Below are 15,396 nucleotides of genomic sequence, written 5' to 3'. Positions count from 1 at the left end.
TAGAAAACATTCATTTAAAAAAAATTAGCCCCTGTTTGACTCAAATGGTTTATAAATTCAAAAACCAAATAGGCATGCAGGCTGAAATGCTGTATGTTTTAAGACATTTGCTTGCTTTGCAATTAGGCAACGCTTTACAAAAAAGTTGGGACAAAGAATAAACGTTTTAGACTTAATTTGTGCAATATTAAAAACTACAATACACACGTGAGTGATGGAAAAACCGAATAGTTGACATTATTCCACACGTTAAAATAATTTGTGACGAGATGACATTAAATTCCACTGTGAGTGCATGCTTCTCATGTTTTTTTGAACTGAGAAAACAGACAGGTTGGCGCGCATAAAACTAAAAAAGTTAAATGATTCGTGGTTGGTGTAACGTCTTTGGATCAAACTGCCTTAATACGCTGCCAAATTCACAATTTTTTGGTAATGTCCACGTAATTTTTTATTTATTATGAATGTCAATTCACGTAATAAAACAGTGTGAACGATTCACACTAATCAAATAGGTCTTCCATTTCTTCCATGAATTCGATGTCATCTGAAACAACGAAATATGTGATAGTTCGTCCTTTAAAACAGCTGTGGGCAACTGCCGGTCCACGACGAGTTCGTTACCAGGGCCGAGTAATTTTTTAGGTTAAATGCTCAGGAACATTTTGCCAATGTTTTTCCGGGATGATAAACATATTTAGACGTTTTCAAATATTTGTAGTTTTTTTTGTTTTGTTTTTTTGATAGCCGGTCCGCGATAAAATTTCAGTTTCAAACGGTTGCAATAGAAGAAAAGGTTGCCTATCCCTGCTGTAAAATCTATTTTTTGTTATAAGTAACTTACCCATGGTCAATCTTTCGTGCTGTCTAGAATCTCCAAGTGCACTGAAAAAGACGCAATAAAATTCAAATTTAGTTTAGCTAATCACTTGCATAGGTTATAAAGAAAAAAAGGTCGTTTTTTCGTGTCAATTTTTTTATTGGTGTTCCACACAGATTTGCGTAAATGTTGGAGCTTGTATCAATCTAAAAGTTTTTTTTTCTTTTTAGTTTAGGCTTACTATTTTGTTTTTATAACTTCAAATCAACAATCATATTGCATCGGTATCAGATGTATTAAAGCGTGTTGTTCACAAGCCAATGTAGTGCCAAACTTCAGAGAAATAGAAACCAATTAAATCATTTCGTATTTTTTTATCGTTATAGTGTTATGTCTAAATGTTAACATAAACACTGGTAAAATTTCTCAGTCAGAAATACTCTCTAAGAAGCTAGACTTAACATATTGTCTTACGCTTGGTTAGAATGTCTAACGATTTCTATTTAAGAAAACAGTTTACCTTGCTGCTCCTTTAGCTGCTGCTTTAGCAATTTTTTTTATTTTCGACCATGATGCATCGCTTTGGCGACAGAAAACAAGAAGGCAGATCAAAACGATAGAGAACACCTTGCTGTTCATCTGTAAAACAATGCAACACAATATGACTGTTTTTATAACAAATTTTTGTTGTCATTTTTACTGCACATATAACCTTCCCTTAAACATGAAACTACTGTTAGCATTATTGTAATGGTACTTACTTTTGTTATGTGACTTCACAAAAGTTTTCCTTTGCAACTTTAGTTCAACAGGACGGCAAACAAAATCGCGGCAATACTTGTTACGTGTTATAAAGCCGAAAACAGCTTTTTCCTCAATTACTCATGCTATGGGAAATGACCTCTATCCTGAATTGCTCACGTTTGAAAACAGCTGGTGAAAATTACGGCCATAAACAGTGAAAAAATATAGTTTTTTATGTAAATGGGTCAAACAAATTATCACATTTAAATTGGTAACAGTAGCATTTTTTTTCATTTTTTTAGACTTTTACCCTAACGAGTTTTTCCATGCATGTACAAGTTAGGCAAGCAATATTTTGAATGGCATTTAGAAGCTGCGTTTCTATTGCTTTCTTGAAAAATGAGCAAATGCATAGTTCTTCTCTGTGCAACTACTGTACAACTAATCTGAACATACTTCAAACGTAAAGGGCCGCTATCCTAACTGTTAGTTTTCTTGGTTGCATTTTAGTTGGAGAAAAGCCCATATGCCGCCAGCTCTTAGCTCATTGTTCATGATTGTTATTTCCTCTGTTGTCACTTAACGCAGCTTTAGAACGTTACCTATTATATTCAGGGTATTAATAATTAGTATTCCGAGGAAGGCATTACTCAGCTTTAATGCGTTTAATTGATCCTGTTTGCGACGTTGTTTTATCTTTCGCAACATATGTTAGCGACGCCGCATTTAGGGCGTCAAACACTTGATTTCTAGCCTTGTTTTATTGCACGAAGGTACTAACTGGACTCAGAGCTAGTATTAAGTTGCGTCACACGAATACCTGGATCGTATCCTGATATTGTATATAAAACTTTGATTTTCACGTCATTAAAAACTTGCCTAATGAATCCTAGAGCCTTCTTATTGAAAGACACATATTTGACCATATAGCAGAGTTTGGTTATTTTGACATCCCGTTTTGGGCCACGGCCTTGTACCCACAAAAGTATATACCTGCATACCTGCATACCTGCATACCTGCATACCTGCATCGTATCCCGGTATTTAAAGTGAAAAATGTTTTCACACGCTTTCCGACAAAGTGCCTTTTTCACAAAAGCGCATGGTATTAGGTTACATTACAATTTTGTGTGTGTCTGCTGTCCCAAAATACGGACCGATTTCTAACTGTGTTCTGGGAAGAAAACAACGTTTTACCGCACGTGTGGAGCTCCAATTTGAACCGACTGTTTGCTCGTGTGATTTCGACACAATTGCCGGAAGTACATTGGTGTACCTCAAGGTGCACGAATACGCAATTGCATCAAATTCCAACAAAACATGTTAAAGTATGACACATGACACAGCGAGACAATAGAGTGCGGCATGAAAACGCGTGAATAATCTTAGATTGTCAAAATACCCGGTTAAAAGTTTACCACTAGTTGTCAAATGTTACGAGACATCTTTGTTCAGATTGGAAACTTCTTTGTTTACAATGTGATGCACCGCATTTGGGTTTTACGATTTTCTGGTCGGTTTCGGGCTCTAAACGTCTACATACGTGCAGGCAAAATTTCTACCCTTTTAAACATTTAGCCTCTGTTTGACTTAACACATAGTTTATGAATTCCAAGAATTCGACACCAAATATGCATGCAGACACCGAAATGTTAGATTTGTATGAACTATAATGGCGCCTTGGGCCTTAGATTCGTGATCTCACACTGATCTCGTGCGTACGATAGCTTGCCATGTCGTATGAAAATTATAATGCGGGCTTGGTTCCATCGCTACGAAATTGATGCGCGTCATTTTAAAGGGATTTTCTCATTAGTCGTGTGTTTTAAGGATTGAGTCTTAAATGGAGAAGAAATGAAAGGTATTATAGTTGTCATTTCTCCTAAACGTTAATTTTTGAATTTATAAACTTCTACAAATGCAATTAATCAACACGTGTTTGTAAATTAGGCGAAAGAAATTATGTAAAAATTTGTTGAAACCTTGTAAAATATAGAAAAAGCGTATACTCGTCTAAAACCATTCTCCCTCAAAAATAAGTTGGAAACGAATTGTCAGAAATTTACAACGGTTTTTCCAAATCACGTAACATACGCAAATCTGTAACTTGAAATCTACTAAGCGCGAAAATAACAAACAAATGATTCACACGTTTATATGTACAGCCGATTTGCAAAAAAAACATGACGGGGGTTTCGAACCCTGTAAGGGTCATACGACCAAGTTGCTTCGAATTTTTCTTCATGGCAGGTTTTTTCTCGTTCCTATATTATAGGGGTTCCCAACCTTTTTTCGATCTCGTACCACTTGGACGCTTTGTACTGCAACGCGTACCACTTCTTGCAGAACAACTTATTTAATCGAATCATATTTTATTAAGAATAATAATATTGACCTACTAAAATAACACTAAAGCACGACCACTAAATTTAATGATATTTTTGTTTTTGTTTACTGTCCACCAATTGGCCGAGCAATCATTGGCCGTCATCAACGCCCACTGTCCCACAGCGTTGTACGGCTTTTCAAAGCAACTGTGCTTCTTGTTGACAATTGACATAACCTGTAGTTTGTAGATCGTTAACGAACGAAACAACAGAAATAGTTACGTAACAATAAAAAGAGGCTTGGGGAATTTTTTTGTAAACAAAACCAGATTAACAAAATATCAAGTTGTGAATCCAAATTTTTGTGAAAAAAAGCGAAAGCTACTCGCGTACCACCTAAACAACTTTCGCGTACCACTAGTGGTACGCGTACCACAGGTTGGGAACCCCTATAGTATAGGACCTATAGGTTGCGTACACAACGTATATGGAAACGTATTTGTATGTTGCGTAATGAGCAAACAATCTCATCATCATAGAAGTTTAATGACTCTATTAACTCTACTGACACTATCTATCAATTCTCCGTACACTAAACCAGTGCCGTTTACCATTTTAGGCAACAAACATTAAGGGTTTATAACTATGGGAAGCGTAATTGTCCGTAGTAATAGTTTAATAATAAAAAGTATCTCTGTGAGTATTAGATGAAAACCACGCCAAAGAGCTCTGCTTTGAGACACACGAAAACCGAATATCTAGCAAGGGTCGGTGTCAGACAATTTTAGAAGTGTTTTACTTATCATGGTTTTGCATAACCCAAGCCATTCATACTATAGTACAAAGAAGCCGCACACAACAAAACTATAGTTTGTCCTACAACTTAAGTTCTGTTCACACAACAACGTCCCACGAAATAAGCCGGGTAAGGGCGCCAGAATGCATATTTTAAAAAATCCAAAATCTCCAAACGGTGTAAAATAGACCGCATAAAATCGTGCGCTTAAAATAGCTTCGGGTGGTGCCCGTGTGCTAGCTTGTGGTTCGGTCAGCGCTCTCATTGCACATTAGGTAAGCTCGAGACGCTTTTTGAAATCGCGAATGGCTGCGAGGCATCAGGTTTGTTAGCATAAATACAAGGGCTTGGGTTCGATAACGGTACAGAGCTAGCAAGACAGTCGGCGAAGTATAGATTGGTCGACGAGAAACGTTTGAAAGCTGTTTTTAAAAGTAGGGTTAAAACGTTATGGAAGTTGCAAAGACAACAAGCGCTGTTTAGACGTTTGGAAAATGTCAAAAAGCGCACTTAAAAATTAGTGGAATACACATGTATTAGTGATTGAACATTTTTCATTGCGCGTTTTGCAGAAAGAGATATAAAGTACTGAAATATTGCCTAAAATTTAAAATTAGATTAAAAAATGTTGACAAAGCTGGTTGCTATTCTAGTATTGGCATTGTGCGCCACTTTTGCCGTGGCTCAAGAAAATCAAGGTAAGAATTGCAAGGCTTCATAAACTCTGGTGCTTTAACATGTATGTGATTGTGTAACTTTATGTCCGGAGTAAAAGTTATTTTCCTGCCATTGCAGATGAATGCACCAGGGTCCTGTCTCACTACGGCAACGAAACTACTGTGACTGTCACGTGTCACCTAGACGGACCAATCACAATTAATGAAAACTTTACGTATGCAACTCTCCACGGAATCCAAAACCCTGCCAAGCAAAGTAAGTTTCCAAAAATTTATTTTGCTTTAAACTATTTAAGCATGTTTAAAAAAAAGGAAGTTTGCCATCAAGGAAAGTCATAAGTTTTGTAATACTGGAAGCTGAACAACAACTTAACAAGGTCGAGCATTGTATGTTAATATGTTAAGCTAAATTTAAACGCTAACTCTAAAGTGTATATATGACGGGGAAATTTTCAAAAACGATGGAAAATTTTGGGTGATAAAGCACAACCAATAAGAAAATGCATGGGCTATCATACAAATAGTGTTTTTGAACTACTTGATGCATTTAAATGTTTGCGTTGATGTTGTCTTGTTACCAAGAAGGTGTAATTCCAATACCGCATACGGAATTATTGATGGTATTTGACAGCATACCCTGCATCATACTCACACAAGCGATCAATGTACCTCTTTTAGACTTGTTGAAAGTTCAGTACAGTGTTCTTTGCTCAAGTCTTAATTTGTTCTTGCAGAAGAGTCTGCAGTTACTGATACAGAAGATGACACAACGTCAAACACAATCTCATATCGCCTTATCATGGCCGAGTCTGGGGTCAGCGCTATAGAAGACGTTGGTTTTGGATCCGTACCTAATCTTAAGGTAAACATTAAATAGATATTGCCGCTTTCGCAACGACGGTTATCGTACCTTCCAAATCGCAAAATAATTGAAAAATTCCTACCTTGTAGTTAGCGACTTCAATACACAAGGTGCTGAAAAAAGCAATTATTCTGTCTTCTCTAGGAACTGAATCTTGGCCAAAATAGCCTTGTCAGTATTGGACTTTTGACCTTTTCTGGTGCATCGAATCTGGAGAATCTGGATTTGGGAGATAACTCCATCACAACTATCCAACCGCGGTCGTTCGTGCCACTGAGCAACGTCAAAACTTTAAATTTGAACAACAACAATCTTACTTCGATCAACTTCTTCACATTTCAGGGACTTGACCAGGTAGTCTAAATCATAGGATGCTGCAAACCATACGCAACCAGTGATTTGTGTGCCATGCTGTCGTAATTATTTGTTTTAAACCATACACATATTGACATGGGTCCATTTTGACTTCTTACTGAACTAGGTCCAGTACCTTTATCTCGATAACAACAACATCAGCCGGTGGTTAAGCGCCGCCTTCGCGTCTCTATGGCAACTCAAGTACCTCCACCTCGCCTACAACCGTATTTCCTCACTTGATGGCAGCAAACTTACAGGAATGAACTCTCTTAAACATTTATCTCTGAAGGACAACGTGATCGAAAGCATCGAGGATGGTGCTTTCAACAGCAAACCAAATTTGGAGACCTTGGACTTGTCTGGTAAACTGCCAGAATATATACGATAAATAAACCATTCTCATATCCTTTGGTTGCAAAAAATAAAATAGGTTTTCAACACCATCCAAATATCGCTAATTTTAAAATTTCACAAATCCTATACGGCAGTGCCTAATAATAAAACTCAATGCATCTGTCTTCTAGGAAACAAGTTGAATAAGATCACGCTGGGAACGTTCAGCGGCCTGACGTCACTGAAAACATTGAACCTGCGCTACAACGTCATCAGAACAATTGACGACTATACCTTTGCTCACATGCCTCAGTTGCGCGAGTTGGATCTGTCACATAATGGTAAGTGGAATTTTCTGTCAGTTTATCTGTTATATTCAGTTTTAGGTTAAGTACATGAGTCATGATTAAGGCAGTATCACCGGTCAGCAGTCTTACATCATGGCGTATACGATCATAATGTTCGAATCTTATTTTTGTAGGACTCGCAACATTGAGTCGAGGCATGTTTATCGGAATGGAAAACATCAAAAGTTTTAACGTAGCCGACAATTGGATGCAGGCAACTGCTCTCTCGTCGGATCCAGAGTACGGCGAACCCAGAAGCAAATTGGTATGAACAAAGTCATACCAATACTTTAATTGCTGGAAGATCTTTCAAATCGAAATTTCTGGAATGCAAGTTCATGTCAAAATCAACCGTTTTGTTTCTAGATTGAATCCATTGGAGTCGTATGCCGCAAGCCAGGAGTTTACTATGCAGACTTTTCTGGAAACTCTCTTACTTCTATGCTTCAGGTAACTAATCTGGATCAGTTTTGCCCTAATAGGAAAGTATTGGAGTGTATTTTATTGACACAATGGTTCATAAAAAGCAATCAGTCAATGACTATTTCAAAATAGCCTACTAGCCCTGGTTGTGATCTTAGCGAAGTTAAACATTTGTCTAAATACATGGCGTGTTTATAGTTTTACTAATATTAACCAAGAGGTATATCATTGCTTGTCACTCTATTAGTTCACTATATTATTCCTTCATGTATATTTTCAGAATGTGACAGAACAATGTCTTGGATTTGATTTCTCTGATCCCAGTCAGCATGTCTGCGTTTTCTAACTTGAGTTTCTACAAACCATGCTGTTTCAAGAGTTGCTATACTGATATTCACATGAAAAAAAACTCGCAATACGCCATGCCATTGCCACCATACTATACCATTACACAATTGCACTTGTATACGTTGTACTTGTATATACTTCGAAAATAGTTTTTGATGCCATTTTATGTTTCGATGCCATTGTTTGCCAATTATCTCATAATGTAGCGATTTAATAAAATTTAAACGATCTATTAACCTGATGTGTTACTGTTTTTTGTCTTACTGCAACTTACTTCTAGGTTTTAAATTCTGATCTGAACAGTGATAAAGCACAACTTCGGTGTCTTAGGAACAAGTATTTTGATTTACTCCGTTGCGACCTACAACGGATGATTTTATTATGTTTTAAACCAAGTTTTTTGACGAGCAGTGTCAAACGAATTTGGCGTCCTGTTTAAAGAATAGAAGCCAAATCATTCGTTATCGCACAGTGTTTTCGTTGCGTTGTTACGTGCTTGCGTTTTTATCTTTTTTCCTTTGTGTATCGTGCACTGTACTAGTCGCATTCAGTGTTGTTTACCCTGATGAAGGCGACCTATATAGGACGTCGAAATGTTGGAATAAAAATATAACTGCCAGAAGAGCTCTAAATATTTGTTAAAACCGTTCTTGTTTTAAATGTTAAACATCATAATAAAACATATTGAGCGAATGAACATACTCTGGAGTAGAGTTCAACATGTTACTTCTTCTTTAAAAAAAAATTGTCCAATTGAATGTGTGTATTACAATCACTGTTCAGGTTTCAATACCAATTTCAAATCAGCAACAAACGATCGAATTAATCAAGATTATCTCTCCGCATTCAATTTAAGATTTTACAAGTAATCTTAGGTAAAAATTGAAACCGACACGATGTAAAAGACAAATACTATGTTGTGCTCTCTTCACTAAACCAAAATAGCTTTACAAATAGGCCAGGCCTGAAACTTCGCTTGGTATATACTAGTGCTGACTTATATCACGACTGTAGTACACACAGGATGGTAAAAGTACGCCAAAGCAGTAATACACAACATGGAGTCGCATCACTTCCTTGCAGTAATACGCACACTGGTGTTGATAAATGGTAGAGTCACGCTGGGTGTGTCATCAGGCACTTTTGACCGAGATATCTTGAACGCCTTACTGTTAGAGAGCTTTGTCGATGTTTGCAATAAAAACGTATTCACGCATGTTTGTTATTGAAGGTCACTAGACCGCTTGTTTTGGTTAGGAAATCTAAACTGTAAAAGCTTTTTTTAATATTTTAAATGTGTTAGGTAGCGTAAATTTCGTGCAAACGTATGTTAGTCATATAAAAGCACCAAGCCAACAAATGATAAGCAAGCTGCAGCCAGTGCGTACTGTTTCGCACAAGTGTAGCCATCTAACGACACTCCAGTCTGTTGGGGCATCGAACAGAATGGTCAGGAAGACTTTTAGGCCTTTTATTCCCATTCCAACAAACTAAAGTGTCGTTAGATGGCTACACTCGCCCATACGGCCTGCGTCTTAATTGTCACCAGCAGCATTAATGAACCCTATAGGTCGAAACAGTATGCACTTTCTGCGGCTTACTTATATTAGTTAGTTTGAGAAAAATCCAGTAAAGAAGATTGTCGAAACAGTTTCACCCAAAATGAAATTACAGTTTTGCTTAAAGTAGACCCCGTGACATGAATAGACTGTGTTACTGTTGCAGTTTTGGCTTAAGGCTGTTACAGAAATTTGCTAGCTTGCCAGATGTGTTTTAAAAATAATTTTGTACCTAAGGTATGATTGCACTGAAACATTTTTACTCTATAAAGCAGTAGTATAACAGGTTGTGCTGTAGTTTTCATATTTCTGTGTTTTATGCTTGGTCAATGGACAAATTTTACCTGGTAATAGTGCTTCTGGTAGTTTTGACTGGACCATCAACAGGTATGTATAAGATGTGGATTTATATTCCCATTTTTGCAATGCTTGACTTACTTTCATAGGTCACCTATTAAAATTTTTCCACTCACTATTCAAAGGCTTTCACAAACCACCTATATTCCTTGAGGAAAATGGAGGTGTTTGTACATGGAAACGACGCCGTATGTATGCTGTTTTTTTTAGTGGATTTGATTTTTACCTTTGCATACCTTTTTGCAGTCATTTTTTTTACAGTAAAACCTAAATGCAAACAAAGCTTTTGCAGTGTGTGGAGTTGTCTAATTTTGTTCGGTTTATAAAAATTGTAGTTTTGAACTTACTTTATGACAGAACGGATTGATGTCTGGAACGAATGGAGAAACTTATATTCACTGAAGTATGACTGTAATAAAAAAGACTGGGTCGTTTGTAAGTATTGTAAATCGCAGAAAAAAGACTATATAGTAACGTAGAAAATCAACTAAAGATCGACTCATTTATTGATCAATTGACACAACACGAACGCCATAAAAACAAAAGCACTTGTAAAACTTGGGCAATTTAAAATTGCTAAAATTTGACCAGCTGCCATTAATGCATGTTGCTTATGTACAAAAAGCATTTGGCGAAATAGTTCAATTAAAAAATAGAAAAAAGGAGCCTGGGCTTGTTAGAGTCGTGTCTTGTTTGTTTTTTATAGCAAACAGACTTGTTTCGGGCCTGCATTCTGTGTCTGTATTTTTTTTAATATAAATTACGTAGCTAAGCAGCTAGTTGCTGGATTCTTATGCCCAACAGCACTGAAACACATAGGCCTGTCAATTAAACTTTTGCGCCTAAACGGGCTTTAAAAACGATTCGGCTTCGGCCTCCAATTTCAGACTCGTTTACAACTCTGAAACCGATTGCTTGGATAGAATTGAATTTTTCAGACGACGACTACGACAAGAATGATGATGTTAAAGAACTTTCAGCTAACGCGAAGAATAAGCTGTGTGAGAGTAAGTTTGACTTAACTAAACAAATGTTTTTTAACTATAATGTTTGCGAAAATGTTGCTTGTAAGACTAATAGACCTTTAACTGTTGAGAAGACAAAACCTATTATCTGCTTGTGAGAGTCGAAAGTGTTAAGGGGTAATTTTAAATTATGTTGTCGCAGGTTATTGCAAATGTAAGTGCAAGAAAAAACGTAGAGGGGTCAGGTGTACATGGGACCAAGATATGGAAATATTTGTTGGTGAGTGAGACTGGTTTTAACGCTTAATATAAGAGCTTACAATCTTAATTGTTTTATATTTTTCACAGAAAAGAAATGCCTTAGCAAAATCGGGATCGCATCGTTTTCAAACACCACGGAAGGTAATATTTGCAATTCATGCGTGTAATATCTAATATGTTTTTCAGTCATTAAGTAAAGGTTCTTGGTCTAGTTTCCTCGCTGTATGTAGGAGACCGATTTGATTCGTTATTTGGTGTCTTCAATAGGCCTGATGTACTACGATTTACATATGAGTGTACGTTTTTAAACCAACAACTTATCAACCAGCGTAGTTAAAAGGCTAAAGTACAAGCGATGCGTACCCTGCATTTTTATTACTTCTCTTTTTGCACGGAGCAATGTACCTAAGCGTGCTCCACCCCATATCTTGGTATTGCATATAGCCCGAACGCGGCCCACATCCGATATGTTTTTGAGAAGTCCGTTTAGGCCCGAAAGTTTGATTGACAGGCCTATACATTGAAGCACCAGGAAAGCCCAAGACAACAAACACAACAGACAATAATAGACAATGGGTCTTGAACAAGGCGTTTTAGGGCTGTTTGACATTAGGTTAGGTCCAGAAACTAGCTACTTAGCCAGTTAAATTAATGTAGAAAATAATGACAAAGAGTGTAACGTCAGGTCCGAATCAGGCCCGTTTTTTTTGAATAACCTAAGGCCTAACCCGCTCCGAAACCCGGCCCGAACCCAGGCCGACCTACAACTCTGTGTCCACAGTCCCGCTTTAGTGTAAAAAAAGCAATTAAAAATCTTTTAACTTTTAACAGAGCCCACCTATCCATCTAACTCGACAGATAAAGTCATCATCGATTCAATACTGAACATTACAACATCATCATCCAGTTCGGAAGTAGTTCAAAATCTAAAGATCATTGAAGATGAAGTGAAACTCATGGCAATCAACGTGTCAAATTCAAACTCTACGTCGATCAATAAATTAGGTTTTTCATTAGCAAGTGTTCTTTCAACTTCTCAAACCACTGCCGGTGTTACTTTGAACGTTGCGGATACGAAGATACAGCTAAAATCTGATGACAACAATACCCATACCAGCATTTATGCAGCGAGATTAAATCTTCCTGAAGACGCAATGTCACTTTTAATTCAAAATAACACGAGAAGTGATGATAAGGAAATGAAAAAGCAAAAGACGACCTTGCTTCCTTATACACCGTACATTACTGCTGGGGGCGTTAGTTCAAATGGTCGCTCCACCAATTCCACGTCGATCCAATTCACTTTTCAAATGAGAAGTGAAAGTATTGAAGAAGTAACTCACCATGCAGACAAAGGCAAACGGCTGGCTGTGACAAACTTAGTACCTATCTGCAGTTTTGTCGACACAAAAACGAATTTGTTTTCCTCCGTTGGGTGCCAGCTCGTCCCATCACGTGACAAACGGAACATCACGTGTTCGTGCAACCACACAACAATGTTTGCTGTCCTGCTTACTACGACAACGATTGAAGTCCCGCATGGTGTAAAGGTAGTTCTTATATATTATTTTTCTTCGAATATATACCATTGTTTATTTGTCAGTATTATACAGTGCTTGGGGTCCAGGGAATCAAAGTTACTGCAAAAAATTCTGGAAACTACTGATCAAATCATTTGTGTCGAAAGTGTTTTAAACAACAAGTTGAAATTGTCATTCTACTGAATATAAGCTTGCTTGCTTACACAATTATATAAAGTTCCGAAGTTCATAATCAGGAATAAACTTAGCCTGAAGAAGTAATTAGACATGCTTTGTGCTTTTGTGCTTTGTAACTGTTTACTTTCGCTGGATCACTGTGTTAAAAACATTTTGCAGTATGTTTTGTAAACTGCTATAAGTAAAGAGTGAAAAAAGCTTGTTACTAACCTTCCTGAAACAATATTCATTTTAACAACTGTTGCAGATTTTATCCTTTATCACCGAGTCTATCTCTCTCATCTGTCTCGTCATCACGGTGGCAATTCTTGTCAAACTGAGACAAAACATCGACAGCGACCGGACGTGGGTTCAAATCAACTTGTGCGTTGCTCTTTTTCTTCTCCATCTCGTCCTCCTTTTCCAAGAGTTTGCTGTTGGCAACGATCGGACGTGTGAGTTGGTGACAGTACTAATCCACTACTTTCTCCTCGCATCAGGTACAAAGTTGTTTTCATATTTTTTCAAATGATTGATGTTGCCATCGTTTGGTGGCCAAAAGTTAAATTCAAAGAAGAACTTTTAACAAGCGACATACGAATAATAGCTGACTTTAATCAAAGCATCATCGCCTGTTTGCCTGGATGGTTTTGGATGTTTGTTTAAGTTTGGTTAGCGTTACACACAGGCCTGCAATACATTAGTTTGCTCAAATTATAAATATGAAAAAGCTCTTTTATTTGCAAACCAACGATGTAAAATTAGCGAGGGTATGAACTAATTGCAGTTCATCATGCGGTTACATATTTTGACAAAATATTTACAACCACCTTCCATTTTCCCTAAGGAGCATGGATGAGCGTGGAAGGCTTGGTTCTCCTCATGATTACTTCTCACAAAACACTAGAACTGCAGGCGAAAAAGGGAAAAGCAATCCTAAAGTGGAAGTACTTGCTCGGGTGGGGAGTCCCCGCTATTATCGTAGCCTTTGCTTCCGTTATTGGCTTCGTCACAGAAAATTACATGGACGTGTCTAAAGCACACAAGCGATTTGCGATTTATCCGAACTCCACGCTACCAAAATACAACTACTGCTGGCTTAGTTCTTCGTCAAAGATTCGAATACCGGCTGTGGTTCTTCCTTTGGTGGTCGCAATGGCATTTAACGTGATCGTTGCTATCAAGGTTGCTGCCTTTGTGGCAAAAATGCGAGAGGAGCAGAAAAAATATGTCCCTCATGAACAGCAATGCTCGTGTTTCAACCTCGGCCCTGTTGAGTTGGATCAATTGGTGGCCGCCACCAAAGCACTTTGTATGCTTGTGCCTGCCTTGGGAATCTCTTGGGTATTTGCTTTACTCGCTGGTAAGTTGACGTTTAGCTTTACGCATCTAGCTATGTTTCGATACTTGATTTTTGGACTACTTCCCTGTTCGTTACTGGGTCAGTATCTACCCCATTGGAATTACAAGTCGGTCAAAATCCAGTTCCTTTATACTGTACTATGGTGCAATATTTTGTTGCACCTTTTCTGGACATCTTCATAAGCCAGTTTTGTTCATTGTGACCAATGGTGTACAAATAATTCTTATGTAGGTCCAGAAACAACAGCAGTTTGCAACAAACCATTCAAAATTTAACTTCAAAAACACATACTGGGTCGAAATTGACCCCCACTGTAATTCTAGTGTCCCATGCAGTTTGCATAATTTATCCCATTGTTTTGTTTTAGGTATGGAGGATGCGATGTCGTCCGAGATTTTCATGTATTTAAACGCGCTTGTCACAGGATTACAAGGCTTCATGCTGTTGCTCGTTTATTGCGTGTTCAACACAAACGTTCGACGACTAATGCAGCGAAGAATGCAATTTTCAACAGAATGAAATAATGCGCATGTATACACCGAAGCAGTCTTTTATGATGTATTGTGTAACACCAGTTAACATAAGTGTAAAGGTCCAGTTTTCATCACTCGTGAAAATCGATCTGACGTATTTTGTGTAACATTTTGCACCTTACTAGCTGTCCGTCAATGTATTTATTTATTTTTAAACCATCGATGTTTGCATGTTTGCATTCGTCGTGTGTATTCAAAATTTAGTAAATACCAGTAACATGACGTCACGATGACATCACATAGTCGTGCAGGTGGTCAGCATGAAACAATGGCACATTATTAAAACAATGCATCTCAACCGGTGGGCCACGACCCCAAAGTGTGTCATCTTTTGATTAAGTTGGTAAACAGTCGTCGAATAGAGTATTGCCTTAATCCTTTGATATCTGAGTACCATTCTAAAATGCAAATTTGTTTGACGTTTCCTGATTTGCGAATTCATGCAGCATGAAGTTGATACTTTATTAATGACCCTGCGACATTGCCAAACGGCGATTGAACTTTTTTTTGCGAAACGGCGGTTGAAATTTTTTCTCAAGTTCGAGTTCAAGTCCGAAAATACATATCTGGATTCGGCCAATCACTATTGGCTAAATCCAAAATAAAACATAACATACGTCTTTTGAG

At 37.6% G+C, this 15,396-nt stretch overlaps 2 protein-coding genes and 1 long non-coding RNA gene across 3 annotated transcripts; 2 read left to right on the top strand and 1 right to left on the bottom strand.

The window, feature by feature from the left end:
* Positions 1–438: 438 nt before the first annotated feature.
* LOC145209420 (uncharacterized) lies at positions 439–1,772 on the bottom strand. The gene is made up of 4 exons (XR_013855098.1): positions 1,582–1,772; positions 1,341–1,459; positions 845–885; positions 439–547 (listed from the first exon to the last, which is right to left on the bottom strand). It is a non-coding gene; the product is annotated as an uncharacterized LOC145209420 (long non-coding RNA).
* A 3,519-nt stretch (positions 1,773–5,291) lies between these two features.
* Positions 5,292–8,571, top strand: LOC145225130 (uncharacterized). Its single transcript, XM_080091817.1, has 9 exons — positions 5,292–5,385; positions 5,483–5,620; positions 6,099–6,226; positions 6,371–6,580; positions 6,708–6,945; positions 7,108–7,257; positions 7,398–7,528; positions 7,630–7,713; positions 7,967–8,571. Exons 1-9 carry the CDS (start codon positions 5,313–5,315, stop codon positions 8,030–8,032), a joined length of 1,218 nt encoding a protein of 405 aa, XP_079947943.1. The 5' UTR covers positions 5,292–5,312; the 3' UTR covers positions 8,033–8,571.
* A 1,478-nt stretch (positions 8,572–10,049) lies between these two features.
* LOC145230077 (adhesion G-protein coupled receptor D1-like) lies at positions 10,050–15,308 on the top strand. Its single transcript, XM_080095459.1, has 9 exons — positions 10,050–10,138; positions 10,308–10,385; positions 10,838–10,957; positions 11,118–11,195; positions 11,264–11,317; positions 12,008–12,726; positions 13,142–13,373; positions 13,721–14,236; positions 14,604–15,308. Exons 4-9 carry the CDS (start codon positions 11,180–11,182, stop codon positions 14,753–14,755), a joined length of 1,689 nt encoding a protein of 562 aa, XP_079951585.1. The 5' UTR covers positions 10,050–10,138; positions 10,308–10,385; positions 10,838–10,957; positions 11,118–11,179; the 3' UTR covers positions 14,756–15,308.
* The last annotated feature ends 88 nt before the right edge of the window (positions 15,309–15,396 follow it).

The sequence above is a fragment of the Phallusia mammillata genome, chromosome 1 (assembly GCF_965637545.1).
Source record: "Phallusia mammillata chromosome 1, kaPhaMamm4.hap1.1, whole genome shotgun sequence".
Taxonomy (NCBI): Eukaryota; Metazoa; Chordata; class Ascidiacea; order Phlebobranchia; family Ascidiidae; genus Phallusia; species Phallusia mammillata.
This window is presented reverse-complemented; position numbering and strand designations above follow the sequence as displayed.

What these genes read in the sequence shown, in the direction of transcription:
- LOC145230077 (XM_080095459.1), top strand. An exon ending in CTACTTTCTCCTCGCATCAG is followed by an intron (nt 13,374 to 13,720) that starts GTACAAAGTTGT and finishes ATTTTCCCTAAG; the next exon opens with GAGCATGGATGAGCGTGGAA. An exon ending in GGTATTTGCTTTACTCGCTG is followed by an intron (nt 14,237 to 14,603) that starts GTAAGTTGACGT and finishes GTTTTGTTTTAG; the next exon opens with GTATGGAGGATGCGATGTCG.
- LOC145225130 (XM_080091817.1), top strand. Translation starts at nt 5,313, where the DNA reads ATGTTGACAAAGCTGGTTGCTATTCTAGTATTGGCATTGTGCGCCACT. An exon ending in GCGAACCCAGAAGCAAATTG is followed by an intron (nt 7,529 to 7,629) that starts GTATGAACAAAG and finishes TTTTGTTTCTAG; the next exon opens with ATTGAATCCATTGGAGTCGT. An exon ending in CTCTTACTTCTATGCTTCAG is followed by an intron (nt 7,714 to 7,966) that starts GTAACTAATCTG and finishes GTATATTTTCAG; the next exon opens with AATGTGACAGAACAATGTCT.